General features: G+C 39.5%; 1 protein-coding gene across 2 annotated transcripts in view; it reads left to right on the forward strand.

The window, feature by feature from the left end:
* The window catches only part of TM7SF3 (transmembrane 7 superfamily member 3), a 35749-nt gene extending 17547 nt beyond the window's left edge, over nucleotides 1-18202 (forward strand). Inside the window, exons 6-12 of one of the 2 annotated variants that reach the window (XM_040488598.1) lie at nucleotides 3637-3814; nucleotides 9579-9665; nucleotides 11426-11521; nucleotides 12007-12159; nucleotides 15109-15206; nucleotides 15791-15953; nucleotides 17222-18202. In XM_040488598.1, coding sequence (XP_040344532.1) covers nucleotides 3637-3814; nucleotides 9579-9665; nucleotides 11426-11521; nucleotides 12007-12159; nucleotides 15109-15206; nucleotides 15791-15953; nucleotides 17222-17484 — 1038 coding nt within the window. In that variant the 3' untranslated portion in view covers nucleotides 17485-18202. The remainder of the gene's footprint in view (nucleotides 1-3636; nucleotides 3815-9578; nucleotides 9666-11425; nucleotides 11522-12006; nucleotides 12160-15108; nucleotides 15207-15790; nucleotides 15954-17221) is intronic. The other variant, XM_040488599.1, reaches the window with a different exon arrangement.
* Nucleotides 18203-19565: the final 1363 nt, after the last annotated feature.

The raw sequence follows: 19565 nt of genomic DNA on the forward strand, positions 1-19565 counted from the left end.
CATTGGCATCACCTGGGAGTTTGTTAGAATTACAGACTCCTCAGCTCCACCCAGGACCGACTGAATCAAAATTTGAGTTTTGAGGTCCCATAGTGATTCCTATGCATATTAAAATTTGAGATTCATGCTATAGATCATTTTTGTGGAGGGCAGGATTTATGTCTTAAAAGGTACCTGAAAGCAGTGTAACCTACAGGTTCATCCTTCAGTCTAATGGTTAATGGGTAGAGTTTTTATAGACTGCTCTGATTCTTCCCAGAGGGCTGATAGGTTACAGATTAGGTAGAAAGAAGTGACTGAAACAGAGCATACGTGATTAGCCCAGGGGCCTCAGTCCGTTGAAGAGCAAGATCTCATTTTGTTGCCATGTCACCTAGGATGTCATGGTCGCATGCTAAGAAGGAGCCTTATACAAGAAAACTCACTGTGCTTATTCACAAATTTGGAAGGTCTTTTGGATAAGTTTACCAGTTGCCTTTTTACATAGAAAATTTTGAAGATTGATTGTATTCTCATGAAGAATACAAGAATTCATATAAGAGGAGCTTTTTAGGTTACTTTTTAAGTTAAGAGTTAGAATATTGTATGCCAGAGTTGAAGGAAACCCTCCGTGACTAATGAGGACATGTGTGAAAAACTGGAGACTTTGAAGAGGTTTATACTGGCCAACTTTGGGACAATTCAGTCATCAAAAAGAATAATGATTGCTTATAAGTTTTGAATAAAAACAAGACCACACTGATATTAAGAAAGAAAAAAAAAAGAGGGGCACCTGGGTGGCTCAGTCGGTTAAGCCTCTGACTTTGGCTCAGGTCATGATCTTGTGGTTTACGGGTTCAAGCCTTGCTTCGGGCTCTGTGCTGACAGTTCAGAGCCTGGAGCCTGCTTCGGATTCTGTGTCTCCCTCTCTCTCTGCCCCTCCCTCCTCATGCTCTGTCTCTCCTTCAAAAATAAATAAACATCAAAAAAAATATTTTTTTTTTAAAAAAAAGAAAACTCGTCAGTTGCTATCATTGGAGAAGATTCTTCTACCAAATTACTCTGGAAATTGATACAGGGAAGGAATTTACACTGCCTTTTGTAAAAGAGGAACTGAAATTCATCCTAGTTGATGAGAGAAAGCTCTTTACTGAATAATACTGGCCAATATATGTAGAAGGAGTATTAGGATTAGAAAATCACCTTTCTTTGAACCCTAGTGAAATAATTCAGGCAAGGATCATCAGATGAAAGATTGTTGGGGAACAGGATATTCTCAGGATGCCTAAATAGCATGCTGAGATTAATTCTAATTGCCAAAGGGAAAAGTACTTTTGAAATGGAATGATCTGAGGGTCTCCATCTTATCCATGTGGTCAGTTAGATTCACTGATGGCAGGTTGGCTTGCGTTATATGCTCATATGGCACAATCTGACATCATCACCATCATCTATAAAGTATTCTAGCAAAATATGTTTAACTGAATTCAGTCCATTGTAATTCCTGTTTGCAGAAAATACATGGGATAAAAGAATAAGTGGGATACCTTGAGCACAATCTGACAAATCCAGATTGTGGAATGTTCAGTAAGACAACTGCTCTTGTTTCGTTTTGTTTTTTTTTTTTTTTTTTTTTTTTTTTTTTTTTGATTTTATTTTTAAGTAATCTCTACACCCAATGTAGGACTTGAATTTACAATACTGAGGTCAAAAGTCGCATGCTGGGGCACCTGGGCAGCTCAGTCCATTGAGCATCCAACTCTTGGTTTCTGCTTAGGTCATGATCTCACAGTTCGTGAGTTTGAGCTCTGTATTGGGCTCTGTGCTGACAACATAGAGCCTGCTTGGGATTCTCTCTCTCCTTCTCTCTCTGACTCACTCTCTCTGTTTCAAAATGGATAAATAAACTTAAAAAAAAACAAAACAAAAAAAGGAGTCTCATGCTTTACCAACTGAGCCAGTCAGATGCCCCTATAAGACAACTGTTCTTGGATCTCCTTAAAGGTCATTGGATGGGTAGGAGGGAGTGATGGGAAGGATGATCCTAGATTGGAGATAAACACCATGCATAAAATGGTTGGATTTTGGTTAAGCGGTGGGGAACAGCTTTAAAAAACATACGGGAAAATCTGAATATGGACTGTGTATTAGATTATAAGAGATTATTGATTTTCTTAGGTGAGCAAAGGCATTAGGGATTTATAGAATACCCTCGCACTTAGTGCCTTGCTACTCAGAGTGTAGATGAATGGGTAGCATTGACATCACCTGAAGAGTGCTAGAAAAGTGGACCCTCTCTCGGGTGCCTCCTCTGACCAACAGAATCAGAATCTGAATTATAACAAGTTTTACCAGTGATTTACAGGCACATTAGGTTTGAGAAACACTGTTTTAGAGTGTGCACATTGAAGCATTTAGGAGTGAAATGTTGTATCTGTAACTTACTGTAAAATGATTCAGCAGGAAAAAGAGGAAGAAGGAGAGAGGAATAAAAAAAGAAATACAAAACATTAACAATTGTTAAATATAAGTGGTGGTATATATAGTTCATTCATTTTATTCTTTCAACATTTCTATAAGGTTGAATTATTCATAATAAAAAATTTGGGGGTAGGAGGTAATGTTAACATTTTGTTGAACTTGACCAGTCCTTTGCCAGAAACATATTTTTGAAGGCTAAGCAATATTTTTAAACAGAAGTTTTCTAAGAGGCTTGTAATTATTCCTGAAACTCTAATATTTTTTTTTTAATTTTTTTTTCAACGTTTATTTATTTTTGGGACAGAGAGAGACAGAGCATGAACGGGGAAGGGGCAGAGAGAGAGGGAGACACAGAATCGGAAACAGGCTCCAGGCTCTGAGCCATCAGCCCAGAGCCCGACGCGGGGCTCGAACTCACAGACCGCGAGATCGTGACCTGGCTGAAGTCGGACGCTTAACCGACTGCGCCACCCAGGCGCCCCCTGAAACTCTAATATTAAATGTTTTAACTTTTATTAGCAGGAACATATTTGTGTATTCTGGCCATGTAGGGCCTTTGTTTCTTCTGTTACATATATCTAAAAACACATATCTTCTGTTACCTATCTAAAAATTAACAAGCTTTAAAAGGGAGTTTTTGAAGTGAAAGACTACTGCATAATACAACTATGTGGAATGTTTTCTTACTGCAGAGTCTGTTAGACAAAAATAAATGGGTCCTGTGAGATGTTAGTAAACACTTGTCTTTGACAGTTCTATAGCTAGTAGCAATAGCTAACATTTGTTGAACACTAACTCTGTGTCAAGCATTGTGCTGAGTATGAAGAGAAGAAGGACTAGTGAGCATAATAAATCTGGCTCTTGCCCTTGTGTTTATAATCTAGCATATGAGAAAAAAATTTTCAATTTTGTCCTAGTGTTTACACTTTTACTTACATCGTTGACATTTGATGCTATACAAAAACTTTAGAAGCATTTTGTGTAAGAACTTCCTTATAGTAGCATGTATATAAACTGTGTAGGACAATCTTTTGACAGAGCTAAATGGGTCGGTAAGTATTTTAAACAGGAATTATAACTTAATATTACAATTTAATATCACATGTAGGTGGGATTATAATAGCACAGCTTTTTTAAAAAATCTGAACACTAATCACAGATTATTTTTGGCTTCAGGTGGTTACCCTCACAGCTAATGATAAGACAACTGTTTCCTTCTCCTCCCTCCAAGGACAAGGTGTCATTTATAACGTTGTTGTTCGGGATCCATTTCTAAATACATCTGCTGCTTATGTTCCTGCTCATACATATGCTTGCAGCTTTGCGGCTGTGGAGGGTAATTGTTCTTCCCTTGGTGAGTATATGGATTTAAACTTTGAAATTTCTTCTTCGACTTTGCAGGTTTATGTCAACCAATACAGAACATAAGAATATTAAAAAGTGCTTTTGTCTAGTCTTCATTCAGTAGATGCCTTTTGAGCCCCTACATTATTCCATCTGTTTCTAGGCACAGGTATATATACAGCAGTGAACAAAACAGACAAGACACCTGCTCTTTCGGAGCTTATGTTCCAGCAGGGGAGATGAGCCAGACAAGACAAATTTGTAAAATACACATCATGTGAGAAACTGATGAGCACTAAGAAGTGAAAATTACGTAGGGAAGGTAGATAACAAGTGGCAGTGAGGGGGGAGTTTTGAGAGAGATGGCCAGGGAAGCCCATGGTGGGGAGCTAACCATTGAGTAGAGACCCGAGGCGAGGCAGGGAACCACACATGTCTGAGCAATACTGCCAGGCAGAGGGAACAAAGGTCCTCAGATAGGAGCCTTCTCGGTGTGTTTGAAGAACTTCTGTGAGAAGTGGCTGGAGGAGACTGGGGAGGGTGAAAGGTGCAGCCACGTAGGTCACAGTGCGGGAGTCAGCTTCTGTTCAGAGTGAAATGGAAAGGCTTTGGAGGTTTTGAGCAGGGAATGCCATGATCCAACTCCTATTTTGACGGTATCACTCGGCTGCTTTTTTGAGAAAAGTCAGGGCAAGATCAGAAATGGAGATTGATTAGCAGGCCATGGTAATACAGATGAGAGAGGACGGTGGTTTAGATAGAATGGTGGCATTGAGGGGTTGCAAGATCGTGTGTGTGTGTATTTAACATTTTATTCTGAAATAGTTTCACAGAAAAGATGAATAAATACTAAGAATTACTGCATAATCTTCACCCAGATTCCTCAGAATGTTAACGTTATCATGCTGTTTGCTTTGTAACTCTCTGTAGTGCGCTCATGTGCACATACATTACCTTTCCCTGTGAGCTGTTTGAGAGGAAGTTGCAGACATGAAGACCTTTTTCCCTTAAATTTTATTTTCTTATGTAAGCATAGTAAAAAGATCGAATTCACAAAATTGACAGTAATTCACATCACTGTTCTTTAATATTACAAACGCTACCAAATTTCACTAGTCATTCCACTAATTGCCTTTATTTTAAAAAATGTGATCACCTGTTGCATTTAACTGATATGTCTCTTTAGTCTTCTGTAATCTGGAACGATTACTTAGTCTCATTTTGTCTTTCAAGACCTTGACCTATGTGATCTTGCAGTTTGTGAGTTCAAGCCCTACATCAGGCTCTGCACTGACAGGACGGAGCCTATTTGGGTTCTCCCTCTCCCTCTCACTGTTCCTCCCCTGCTTGCGCGCACTCTCTTTTTCTCTCTTTCAAAATAAGTAACCTCAAAAAAAAAAAAAAAAAAAGTCCTTGACCTTTTTGAGGAGTAGGTGCTATTTTTTTCTTTTTTTAGAAGATCATCAGTTGGGGTTTGTCTCATGTTTCCTCGTGATTAAATTCACAGTTTGCATTTTTGGCAGGAATACAAAGAAGTGATGTTGTGTCCCACTCAGGAGGCACTTTTATATTTATTTGTCCCATTACCGGTGGTGGTAACATTGAATATTCGGATAGTGGTGCCTGCCAGGTTTCTCCTTTGTAAAGTAACTATTTTCCTTTTAAGTATTTTTAGGCAGGACTCTGAATGCAGCTAGATATCCCCTTCTTCAATTCTCCCTTGCTAGGTTTAGCATCCCATGATCTTCGCCTGAAACATTCATTACTCGGTGGTTGCCAAATGGCAATTTTCTAATTTCATCAATTTTCATAGTTATTAGTTGGCATTCTATTGTAAGGAAAAGCTTTCTTTTCTCCCCTATTTAATTTATGTATTTACATACAAGAACTCATGGATTCTTAATTCTCTGGATTATAATCTATCGCTATCGTTATTTTCATGTTCAGATTGTCCCAGAGTTGACCCATGAGTGGCTGCATGTAGTTTGAAATAGTGAGTTAGTAGTAGTTGCTGGTGGGTTAGATGAGGCGGTTGAAGAGAGGTGAAAAGGATGACTGCCGTTTTAACCCCGAGCAACTGGAGAGCAAGGGCTGCCATTCACAGAGGCAGGAAAGACTGTTGGAGGAGCAGGTTTGGGAGGATGTATCAGGAGTTCAGTTTTGGACACGTTCAGTTTGAGAACCTTAGGAGGCATTCAAATGGACATGTTGGATTGACAGTTGGTTATATGTATGCTGGAATTCAGGGGAGAGGTTTGGGCTGGAGATTACCTTGGAAGTCATCAGCTTAATAGATAGCATTTAAGGCCATGGACTAAATGGCATTACCTGTGGAGTGAGAATGTAGAAAAGGAACGGAGTCTAAGGATACTAGGCACTCCAGTGTTTGGAGGTTGGGAAATTAGGAACTGAAAAATGACCGTTGGATTTAGCAATGTGGAGGCTGTTGGTTGGAGCTGTTTCATTGGAGTGCTAGGGTAAGCCTTACCAGAGTATGCTCAAGAACAAATAGGAGGAAAGAAATTGGAGAAGAGTCCAAATAGCACTATCAAAGAGTTTTGCTCTAAAGAATGAAGTCTCTCCACTGTGTTTGGGGATCAGGGCTTCCTCTCCTCTGCTGGAGCTGTATCACATCCCACCCAGTCTTCCACAACCATGCTCAGGATCCTGGAGAGATACAGTGTAGGAGACCCAGGCAGATGTAAATTTTGTGTTTTCACTGATAGACTTAATCTCATCTGCATTCCTCTACTCCCCTTCCCTTGAGCCCTTCCATACTAGAGGCCCTCCTAATCAGAGCCTCTCTCTCCTGGGTCTCAGTCTGTATGTGTTAGCCTAAGAAGGAGAGCTCTGATCCTATTACTCCAACCTAGGGTTGACCCCTCCTAGTAACACTGGTCCAGTTGTTGCTTTCATTTTCAAGCTCCATGTATGTGAGGATGTCCTTCCTGAGCTTGAATAGGGAGGAAGTATCCACATTGCCTTTTTTTTTTTTTAATGTTTATTTATTTTTGAGAGAGATAGAGTGCAAGTGGAGGGGCAGAGAGAGTGAGACATAGAATCTGAAGTGGGCTCTGCGCTGATGGCAGAGAGTCTGATGTGGGACTCAAACTTGCAAACCATCAGATCATGACTTGAGCCCAAGTCAGATACTCAACCGCCTGAGACACCCAGGTGCCCCACATTGCCTTTTAATTAAGACCTTGGCCTGTGTATCAAAACCTAGAGTGATACTGTGATGATTGAAGAGCCTCTACACTTGGACTGTCTTCCATTCTCCCCATCTGTTCACTCCTTTGTCTACACTGCCCCCCAAAATGCCCATTTCGCCTCTCGTGTTGTCTCTAGGGTCTACCTGTTATGAAACCTTCTGCTGTCTGGTTTTACCTGGATGTTTTTTTCTGTCCTTTCCTGGTACTGTGTGATAGGGGGTTCTGTTTAGTTTCTCTCTGCTGCCTAATATCATGGAGGAATATCTAACTGTGGGTGTCAGGTTTTATTGGGGAAGCAGATCTTTCTAACCTTGATGATTATACTTACTGGAAACTGCCACTACATTTTATTTAAAAAAGAATTATCCCAGCAATCTCCATGTTTGTGGTATAAAGATTAAGTCACAGAACAGCATTCAACCACAGGTCTGAAATAAGCAGAACAGGGCATTTTATCTATTGTTCCATCTTTCTTTTGGGTGCTTTGTTCTCAGAAACACTGCTGTGTGGGTGTCTATCATACCCTGCAAATTCTAGCTTGTGTTTCTTACTTAAATGTAGCTCTTCATGGTATTTGCATCTGAGCACCCTTAAGTGTTTTATGTGTTTTGATCTGTGGCAGGTTAAAACATTTTTCACATGAAATTGTACAGGTGTTTTCATCTTTAGTTCAGGGGTTATTTTCTTGTGTTTATCTCACAAGGAGTCATGACGGTGAATTTAGTGCGTTCATTTTTCTGTTTAGTAAGCTGTATCTTTCAGTTCATGTTATTTATAAGTTGGTGCCTATTAAGGACCATGAGATTTGGGATTCTTTGGCATCATGAAGCATATTGTGCTTTATTGTTAGAATACTTCAATTTTTTTCAAAAGCGGTATGTGTAATGAAGATGGGCAGTAATTTGTTCATGTGCGATATATAGTGTAATGCCTGTTCTTTTATTTTAATGTGAGTTTTGGTTAAAATTTTTTGTTATGATGAGCTTCAAAGAACCTTCCTATACCAGTTTTTCAGCCTTAACAGTTTTGATTCATGGCTATTATTTTGTTTCAGCTATATGCACACCTGGGTCTCTGTCTCCCAGCCCTCCTTTATTATTTTTTTAAAGATTTTATTTTTTAGTTTAATTTCCTATTATTATTTTCTAATGTTTTTATGTTTTGAGAGAGTGGAAGTGGGGGAATGGCAGAGAGAGGGGAACAGAGGATCCGAAGTGGGCTGTGTGCTGACAGGCTGACAATACAGTGCTCGATGTGGAGCTTGAAGTCTCGAACCACTTGATCATGACCTGAGCTGAAGTCAGGTGCTCAACCTATTGAGCCACCAAGGCACCCCAAAGATTTTTTTTTAAGTAATCTCTACACCCAGTGTGGGGCCTGAACTCACAGCTCTGAGATCAAGAGTCACATGCTCTACTGACTGAGCCAGCCAGGCACCCCTGGCCCTCCTTTATTATTGGATTTTCTTTTAATAGCAAATTCCTGGCTGTCCTTTTCCTCACAGAATTTCTGTGTGTGTGTATGTGTGTGTCTTAAAGATAAGTGTCGTTTTTAAAAAGTAATAGCCACAGTATCACCAACATAAGTTTCAGTGAAAAATTTTGAAGATAATTTTTTAATAGCATCAAATTAACAGCCAGTATTTGCATTTTCCCAATCATCCCAATTGTTTTTCAGGTTTTTTAAAATTTAAATTAGGTTTCACATGAGGCCTGTATATCATATTTAGTTGATGTGTCTTAAAAATTTTTTATTTTATTTTATTTTACATTTATTTATTTTTGAGAGACAGAGCACAAGTTGGGGAGGGGCTGAGAGAGAAGGAGACACAGAATCCTAAGCAGGCTCCCCAGGCTCTGAGCCGTCAGCACAGAGCCTGATGCGGGGCTCGAACCCCAAACCGCAAGATCATGACCTGAGCCGAAGTCGGACGCCCAACTGACTGAGCCACCCAGGCGCCCCTAAAAAAACCTTTTTTTTAATGTTTATTTTTGAGAGCAAGAGTGCTAGCGGGGAGGGGCAGAGAGAGAGAGAGAGGGAGACACAGAATCCAAAGCAGGCTCCAGGCTCAGCTGTCAGCACAGAGTCCAACGCAGAGCTCGAACTCAGGAACAGTGAGATCATGACCTGAGCCTGAGTCGGACGCTTACCTGACTGAGCCACCCAGGCGCCCCTTGAAGTGTCTTTTAAATCTCTTTTTATCCCTAGTTCTCCCCCTTGTTGCCCTCCTTTTTTCTTGTAGTTTGTGAAGAAACAGAACTATTAGTTGCGTGCGTGCGCGCTCACACACAAGAGCCCAAGAATATGTCACAATAGAGCTACATACCTCGTCAGGAAGCATGTATTGTCTGGTTCCTCTTTTGGTTATAGCAGTAGCATTGGTCTTCATTGCCCACATAAAATAATTGGTTAGGGCTGGCAAGGGTATTTTTAAAGTAAGTTTATAATATATATATTTGTGAAATAAATTATTGTCAGTTAACTTTGCTTTTTTCGTGATGCTTTGTTCTAATACCAGGATCAAACTGGATCTATTATCCACTAAATTTTTGTTTCTTTTAGGAAGAGTGTCAACCAAAGTGTTCTTCACCCTTTTTGCCCTGCTTGGTCTCTTCATTTGTTTCTTTGGACACAGATTCTGGAAAACAGGTATTTTGCTATAGTTGCTATTTTCAGGCGTTGTGGTCTTTTTTGCTTAAATTCTGCTAGGAGATTTATGACCTCTAAGTAGATTAAGTAACTGCTTATCTCCAACTGTCTTCATAGATTTGTGACTGGGGTTCTTTCAGTAAAGAGTTTACTTAGTTGCTGTGCTTTTTAATTTTTTCTCTTAATGATGGAGTGTAACTTCCTCTTCTTAGGGAAACAAGACTGGATTTGCGCAGCAAACTTCTTCAATTGCTAGCTAGGTCAGATAGCCAACTAAAAATAACTGGTTGGAAATCAGGATATCTGTGTAAGAATATGTGGATTTTGGTATTGGTGGTTGACGATGTTTCCTATAAATCATGCTGCAGGTCTGTGGTATATTATATGTAGATTGAAATGTCTGCTGAGTCCTAGGAGGTTGAGACTGCAAACAGGAACTCCCACAATCTTCTCGGTGAAAACCATTCAGGGAGTGAAATACCATAGTTCCTCCCCTTCCCCCATCCGTGGGGCATACTTTCCAAGACCCCTAGTGGATGCCTGAAACTACTGACAGTACTTGGACCCTATATATACTATGTTTCTTCCTGTAATACATACCTATGATAAAGGTTAATTTATAAATCGGGCACAGTAAGAAATTAACAACAGCAATGCAATAGAATAATTATGGCAATATGCTGTAATAAAAGTTATGTCAGTGTGGTCCCCCTCTCTCAAAATATCTTCTTGTCCTGCACTCACCTTCTTGTGCTGATGTGAGATGATAAAATGCCTGTATGATGAGATGATGTCAGTTGTATGATGTAGGTAGGAATTGGCACACAGTGAGCTTTAGGCTACTGTTGACCTTTTGACGAACCTCAGGAGGAGGATCATCTGTTTCCGGACCACGGGGTAACTAACTGAAGCCGTGAAAAGAGTATCCACGGATAAGGGGGGAATGACTGTATACGTTATGCTCGCTGAATTGATTTGAATTTTTGGGCTGCCTTTTATGTAACAATGTTTTTAATTACTAAAAAAAAATCCTAATTTAATTCATTAACAAGGAGTATACTGGAGCATCAAGGGAAGAGTGAAAATAATCCTGATCTCAAACTCTTTAAACTTGCTTTAATAAACTACGAATTAAAATGTGCATTTCCTTATCAATTACTATATTTTTTTCTTGATTGAGAAGAAAATATTGTGAAGAATGTTTCATTCCTCAAAGTATAGAATGCTTCTGTAACAAAGAATTTAATTTTTAAGCCCCAAATATATTACTAGGTATTTTAGTGGGTGAAGACAGTGATTAATTATTCATCCTGGACAAAAAAGGATGAATTAAAGGAAGGTATAAAGGTCACTTTTTGCTTTAGAAGAGTTTGTTATTTTGCTTTATCTTTTTATTTTTGCTCATGTAACAAATTGAGTGTGATGAGATTCAGATCAGATACAATGACAAAAGTATACTCTTCTTGTTTTCAGTGGGAAGTATGAGGATGTTAGAGTCAGCTATGAAATTAACAGTTAACAACTTACCAGCTGAAACTGACCTCTATGCAAGAGCGTATCCAATAGTTAGTACTTTAATATCGCATTCATTTTAATATGATTTCTAAATTTTTCTTGTCTTTCAGGTAATTGTTTCTTTCCTCTAAATGTCCTAATATGTGTAAATTCTGGGAGCTGAAGCATATATTTGTAGGTTAGAAATTTAAATTGCACTGTAAAAAAAAATACGTAACCATAGCTTGTATTTTTTTTTTTTCCTGGTGGTTTGCTACTAGAATTGTTTTTCATAGGCTTTATCTTCATGGGATTCTTCTTCTACATACTGATTACAAGACTGACACTTATTAAATATGATGGTAAGTGAAAATAATACAGTTTCATTGGAAAGGTGTTGTGTTCACACTCCCCCTTTCTTTGTGTAGTTTGACCAGTATTGTGTGTGCTATTATGTGTGTAAATAATGGGCCAAGATATATAACCCAATAATGGGTTAAGATTTTCTTTACCTTAAAACAAAACCCGGCCATGTCTCATTGAACAGAATGCTTGTCCCTCGTTCTTCCTTAGCCCCTGTTTATAGATTGTGCCAAGCCACACCTGTCACGTGTCCTGGGAGGTATAGTTCACCTGCTGGTTCCCATGGCTCAGACTAGCCCCTTCCCTGGACAACAACAACCCCCCGCCCCCCCCCCCCCCCCCACCGCCATGCTGGTGTCATGTCACCCCCTCAGTACCTGGCCTACAGAAAGGCTAAGGTTGGCTCTGGTGATGGTGTTGTGTATTTGAAGCATGTGGTAGGAAAAGCCGCCTCTGGTCAAACAGTTCATCTTCTTCTGTGCAGTTCGTCTGATTCTGACAGCCGTCGCTGGAAGCGTTGGTGGGATTTTCTTGGTAGCTGCTTGGTGGAGATTTGGAATCCTCCTGCTCTGCATGCTGTGTGTTGGATTAGTGTTGGGCTTCCTCGTCTCCTCAGTGATGTTCTTCGCTTTCCTGGGTAGGAGATATGTAATGTTTTGTGTGTTCAGTTTTTTGTTTGAAAGACCTTTATTTGGGCTCTCTAGGTATAACTACTGCCTCTCAGGGACTTGGGGCCTTACCTGTAGAGCTCTGGAAATTTGTTTTGTTTTAATGTTTTTATTTTTGAGAAAGAGACTGAGCATGAGCAGGGGAGGTGCAGAGAGAGAGAGGGAGACACAGAATCCGAAGCAGGCTCCAGGGTCTGAGCTGTCCGCACAGAGCCCGATGTGGGGCTTGAACTCAAGAACCATGAGATCATGACCTAAGCTGAAGTCGGACGCTTAAGCGACTCAGCCACCCAGGCACCCTGAGTTCTGGAAATTTGTATCTGTGATGTGGCACTCTAGGGAGTACCAGTACACGGTGAATCTTCAGCAGAAGCTCCGTTTATCCCACAGATGAACTGGGCATGGCTCTGTTGGAGCTGAGTTGGGAACCTGGTGCTTTGTTCCTGGTTTTCATTTCCACTGTCTGCTAAACCCCAGATATTCTAATGTACCTACTTGTCCTCTAGGTCAGTAGCACAGGGATGGTGTCGGAGATTTTTTTTTTTCTTTAAGTAATTCAGTTTCTGTCAATTTTTAGAATGTGGTTAACTTTTCTAAGTTAACTTTCTTTTGTAGGGGAGGAAAAATTTCCTTTTTATCCTTCTAAGGTTCTTTGGCTGGTAAAATAATTAAATTGACATAAGATAGGTTAATAAGAGAAAAACAAATTTAATTTTGTATATACAGGAGACCTAGAAAAATATGAGACCCAAAGGCAGGCAGTTTCAGACCTCTGTGTCATATGGAGCTAAGAAACGGGGTAAGCGTGCAGGGTTTCACATGGTGGGGGTTGGAGGTGCAATTCAGCAAGAGGACAAGAAGATAAGAAGAGCAGACATTTGGTAATCAGATGTTTGCCCTGCTAGGCAGTTAAGTCTTTCAGAGAAAATAGTTATCTCTGTTCATTGTTCTCTCCCTGGGCCAGGATCCCTATTTACATTCTTTTAGGCAGTTAAGGAAGCAATAAAAGTTTTTCCTGACTCTGCTGGGTCTTGAGTGCCTTCAGCTCAAAATAATCCACATGCCTGAGTGGCACATTCTACTGCCCTTTGTGGTTGCATAATAACTTACATTTCCTGATTGTTGTCAAAAATGCAGAAAAAAAAAGGAGTATTTATATTTTAAGGTACTCTTTTAGGCTATTTCCTTCTTGTGATAATGTTCTTATATATATCAACCTCAGCTTAAAGTTAATTTAGTTCTTGTGTATATCTTACGTATATCAACCTCAGATTAAAGTTGATGGAAATGTTAGATATAAGAATATAAGAGGCTGTCACCTCTTAAGAATGCATGATATGACAGAGTGTGGTTGGCTCTCTGAAGACTTTTTTCCCCCAAGACCAGAAAGAATTGACAACCTGTGTGTTTACTGACTATTCCAAGTCCCTTTGTTCTGATTTTAGCAAACCTATGAGTTCATTCCCACAGGCCCCCTTGCAGGTAGCAATATATATAAAAAACTAGATACCTTTATATATAAAAACTAGATAGTCTGATGCTCAGTAGCAATGTTTAGATTTGCCTAAAGGACAGATACACAGGGAGGTTTGTTGAAAATGCATATTCAGGGCCCTATTCTAAAAGCACTAAATCAACTACTTAATAAGCTCCCTTCCCTTGTTTTGTTAATGGTTGGAGGGATGATTGGTTAGAATTTTTAAATTTTTAATTGGTTAATGGTTGGAGGGATGACTGGTTAATGTGTTTGTTTATGAACTCATTGCTGAAGGACAGTTAGGATCAGTGTCTCCGGTGGATGCAAAGTCCTATTTTTAAGCATTAAAATTTTAAACATTTCTAAGCATTAAAATTAAAAAATTTTTAGGCATTAAAATTTTAGTTGGTGGCTAACTTCTCAGGTCTAATTAAATTGCTACTGTTTTCACCTTATTATGTAGCCAGCAAAGAGCTTATACTCTGAAAGGGTCAGTCTTCACACGCTGGCATCGCGACTACTGTTTTCAATCCCTGGATTCCTTGACTTTTTTTTTTTTTTTAAGCTGCGTGTGTATTTTGTGAAGGTTAATAGAGTTAAACTACAGAATATGACCCATAAATCCACCTCACTGCAGCACGTTGCAGTTCGCTTTCTCAGAATGTGTGGTCCCAAGATCCGATCTTACTATGGAACTCCCCCTCTTCTGGGATTTATGGGTCTTAAGATACAGGGCCACTTCCAGTTGGGCTGAATGATGGTGTCAGTATCAGTATCAAATAATTGTCCAGCTTATACCCTCGCTTCTAAACTTAATTTATAAATAGGAGTTCTAATATATTCTTCCTGGGTCACCCCCGGTGTGCTGCATGTTGGAGAAGGGTTCAGTAGGAGTGCGGTCAGTGGTTAGCTCCTGTCTTTCCTGGACAGGAAAGGCATTGATGGTAAAAATCTAGTAAAAGGATCTTGCTGTTCATTTTGGGTGGGATTTCATACAGTTATCTCTGAATGCCATTTACTTGCACTTTTTACTTTGCAGTACAAAATCACAGAATGATAGAAGCATAGAGCAAGAGAGGATGGTTTGAACTACAAAATAGTTCAATTTTCTTATCTTATGGGTTAGGAATGTGAGGCCCAGCATCACAGCTAGTGAATGGAAGAGTTTAGACTGGTCCAGCCTCTTTTGCATTTCCCTGGGAGTAAATGCAGAGCATTTACCTGCTTGATCCCACCCCTTGACCTTCTAAGACACATCCTTCAAAGGGGATTGTATTGGCCATTAAACCAAAAAAGTCAGAATTCATTTCTAAATGCCAGCCTATGCCTTGGTTGTTAACAATAAACTTTCCATCATGTGTGTCTGTGTTCAGATGTTGAGAAGATGAAATTGAACTTGGTAAACCTGTTGTTAACTCTTGATTTCTTCTTGCTTTTTCAGGGAACCTAAAGATTTTTCATGATGATGGTGTGTTCTGGGTGACCTTCTCCTGCATAGCTGTCCTCATTCCAGTAGTTTTCATGGGCTGCTTAAGAATAGTGAGTGTTTCATCAATGAGATTCATTCACTATATTGTCCCGGGCCTTCACTTGTTCACGTGTTGCATCATTTTGCATGTTATATTTACTGGGGAGAGCTGTAGGACAATCTTCATGAGATGATTAGTTTTAAATAGCCTTGTTCCTGTGAAAGTGGGAGAAGTTCTGATTATAATGATCACAGAGTGTTTTTCATCAAGTGGAGTAGGCAGGTCACCACCGTCCATATGCTTTGGACAATTGGGAGCAGAGAGGTTGGGCTCACTATAATTCACAACCTGGTGAGTGCTTAGTTTCAGCGGTCTCTCCAAAGAAGCATTCTTTGTGTAATTAGACTTTGTTGCTGAGGTTCTTTCACAGGGAAGACATTTTCTATCAGGTTCTATTTTGAGAACTCACTATGGGTTTCGAAGGTGGTTTTCAGTTTAACCTGCCAGGTAGCCTTTATTCAGCTCTGAGACTTGATCCCGTTTCATGGGCCCTGAGGGAGAAGTGATTCTCTGTGATTGAGGCCAGTAATGAGGCATAGAAACAATTTCTTGTTCTACCAGTGGCCATGCCTAAACTCTTGCACTCTTCCACAGCTGAACATACTGACTTGTGGACTCATTGGCTCCTACTCGGTGGTCTTGGCCTTTGACAGTTACTTGTACACAAGCCTTTCTCATATCACTCTGAATGTACTCAAGAGAGCACTCAACATGGATTTCCACAGAGCTTTCACAAATGTGCCTTTTCAAACTAATGGTAAGACTAAATCCAAGAACTGGAGTGACAGATAAGAATATTGGCCTGCCTGTGCCAACAAGGGCACTTGGTAACTCAATTGAAAGAAGGCTAACTAGACAAAAGGAGGAAACCCACGCCCTACAAATGCTATTAGAGCCTTCCGTTAATGATAACTTATGATCCACAGGAGCAAATAATTTAAATTTGTAAGTGGTGGAAGTTCACACTTCTGAAAATCTACTGAGTGAATTTTGTTAAGAAATTTCCCAACCAGGATGGTTACCTGTTCAGATTCCCAGTTGGGAGAAAAATTCTGAGAACAAAATTGTTTGGCACCTTACAGATTGGGGTGGGATGAGGGATGAGAACGACAGCCTGATTTTTAAAGTTATTCCCTTGTTTCCCTCCTTTAAAGAAGCATGTCATTTGCTAATTGAAAGTGAAAAAGTGATTTTCAGTCTAGAAGTGTTACCATTTCCACAGTTGTAAGATTCTATCTGTTAGAGGTTTTCCATTAACTTTTTGAGGAAGAGAAAATGACCAAATTAAGTATTCAGTGTGAGTGTTAAGATATATTGGTTTCAGAAATGTGAAAATATGGAAGATGGAAAAGCATATCTTAGAGTTGGAAAATATTGAAGCACAATCATGACTGCAATATCTTTACCTCTATTATGCTGAGCCGCCCTCATTAGATAGGAGGTTGATGTTTAGAGACCTCAAAATCCATGTTGTCTTGGAAATTTTACATACAAGACGATATTTTGCCAAGCCTTGTACTGGAAGCTCAGTTACGGTGTGTTGACTCTCTCCATGCATTTCTAAATCCACCCTATGAGTGTAGTGGGGCCCAATATTGAGTGGAATGGGAAAAAAGAGGGCAAGGTGGCATCTCCTGTTCCATGGTGTATGTTTGTGAGGTGTATCTTGATGACTGCCTTCTCCCCACCCCACCTGCGGAAAAACACAGCAAACAACTATGCCTGTGGGCATTGGTCATAAAATGTTGGAGTTCCAAGGATCCAAACAACTGATTCCTTTACAGCCTGTCTGGACTTTCAAATGCCATCATAGGAAATTCCTATTTTAAAATGTAAAACCGCAGCTTCCTTATTTATTCCTTGGTTTGTAAATGAGGAGATACACGTTTGGTCAAACTCACCGAAAAGTCGTAATTGTACTGAGAAAGAATGACACAGATTTAAACTATGAGAAGTTAAATGTTAAGAGCCGTGTTAGGTATTTAAGAGACAAGAGTTCAAACTGCTTTTCTGTTGTTTTTTTAGACTTTATTATCCTGGCAGTATGGGGGATGCTTGCTGTGAGTGGAATCACGTTACAGATTCGAAGAGAAAGAGGGCAACCATTTTTTCCTCCCCACCCATACAAGTTATGGAAGCGAGAGAGAGAGCGCAGAGTAACAAACATCCTGGACCCTAGCTACCACATCCCTCCATTGAGAGAGAGGCTCTATGGCCGAATAGCCCAGATCAAAGAGCTCTTCCAGAAGGAACAGCCAGCCGGAGAGAGAACACCCCTGCTTCTGTAGATGCCAAAGGGGGTTGGTCAGTGTGGTCTCAAAGTACTGCCCAGGCGTTGCCTCAGCTTTGGTGTGTATGCCCAGCCTGCTGCAGCAGTCTCCGGTGCAACTCTGATAAGAAGAGGTGTATGTATGTGTGCTTTGCACAGTTTCACGGTGTCCTTATTGATGTGTTATCAAAAGGTACCCTTCTTTTGTTTAATTGTGGTAAAACACACATTTACCATCTCAGTCATAAAGTATATAAGTTCAGTAGGCACTTTGTTTTTGTCCTTTATTGCTTACAATGCTAATTTAAATACTAAATTATGTCCGTTATTTGAAAATAGGGTGATTTACATAGATCAGATATGGATATAACGGCCTCGGGTTTTTTCTTTAAAGGCCTTTTAAAATAGTGTTGACCTCTGATCTCTAAAATGTGTTTGAATTTTTTTTTTTAAGGAAACCGATTGGCGCCTACCTTAATCTGTAGTCCCTTTAGTAAGGAAACCTTTTAACATTTGCATTTTTTAGTTGTTTCTGCTAAATTGGTTGTTATTAGCATCGATGTAAAAATAGTGTCAAAAATTTTCTCTTTTGTGTGAAGACTTTGTACCATCTATATTTTAGTGATGAGGAGGGAGGGGGTCAAAAAGGATTAAAGACTTTAAAGGAGCTACTTTTAATCAGGTTCTTGGACTCTGTAAGGAAAGTTCCTTCCATTTTGACCCTCCCCCCGCCCCAAGCAAGCACCTCGATGCCCTGGGCTGCGTACCCACTCCTCACGGCATCTGGTTCTGCCTTGGATCGGAAGCTGGTGACTCTGACACAGTGAGTAACGGTGAGGGTAGTTGTGGTGGTTGCATACGCATTTGTGAGTTAACCACTATTTAAACGATGCTGCTTTTAAGAGTTTTTTCACAGCACGATAGATTTTTGGAGTTTTAGGTAACTGGAAAATTTTCAGCTTTTGCATTTGTTTTGGAAAGGCTGAAACATAAAACTAAACATACAGAAAGCGAAACCATACAAAACTAAACATTTTTGCATTGCAGAATTACACACAGGTGTTTACTATTATGTAACCCTCACTGTTTATATAACTTCAGTAACACTTGAATTTTTTTTTTTAATTACTGTAGGGATTGTGGCTTCTGCCATATCTTTGTACATTCTGACAAGTTATATGGAATGTTTGGGAGTTATTTTCTGTACCGTCAAAATGTACTGCCACTGAACACTGTAAAGATAGAGCACAGTTTTTTGGAGGATTGAGACAAATTACTTAAAAAATTTTCATAATTTGTGAGTCATAAAATGCCAGTTTGTATCATTTTTTTAAATAATAAATACCTATTTTGAAGAAAAATGCTAAAAAGTCTCATTATTCTTAACAGATTTTTTTTTTCTCACCAACTGTATTTGTACCGTAGCAGTGAAGACATGACAGAAGTGTCATTGGTATAAAATTACTTAATCTGGAGAATTAAATCTTTATTTAAAAAATTTGGTTTAAGCCTAAGCGAAATAGTAGGAAATGAAGGAAATCTGTGGCAGTGTGTTAAATTTATATCCCTTGTTAGAAGGAAAGCTGACGTCTTTGGTGGGCTGATTTGTGTTGGTTATTAGCACTTCAGGTTTGTGTAACTGAAGAAAGGTAGTAGTATTACCAGAAAATTAGTTATACTATTCCTTAAATGTTTTGGTTCTGACCAGTCTGTTAGAGGTTAGCTACCAGGTTGCTAAATCACAGCAGGTAACTCGTGCCATGGATCAGTAGATCTATAGAAGGTTGGGATAGAAAACTGATTCTTCCAAGGAAATTGCTATACTGTTAGACCAGAAACAGACCTTAGAGATCATCTTACTTGGTCCCTTATTTTATAACTGAGTAAATTCTTGACCAAGGAGTCAATTATATGGATATTTATCAATAACTGTGCCCAGATCAAAATTTGGGATACCTGATTCCCTATACAAATGTGCTTTATGCTCTATCATGATGAAAATGTAAGTCACTAATTATTTTCAGCTCTCTTCTGCTGGTGGATTGGTGACAACACAGTGAGAAGGCAGCCTTCTGCAAGAAGAGGAAAAAGGCCTCAGTG

Source organism: Herpailurus yagouaroundi, unplaced genomic scaffold (assembly GCF_014898765.1).
Source record: "Herpailurus yagouaroundi ecotype Mexico unplaced genomic scaffold, PumYag 166, whole genome shotgun sequence".
Taxonomy (NCBI): Eukaryota; Metazoa; Chordata; class Mammalia; order Carnivora; family Felidae; genus Herpailurus; species Herpailurus yagouaroundi.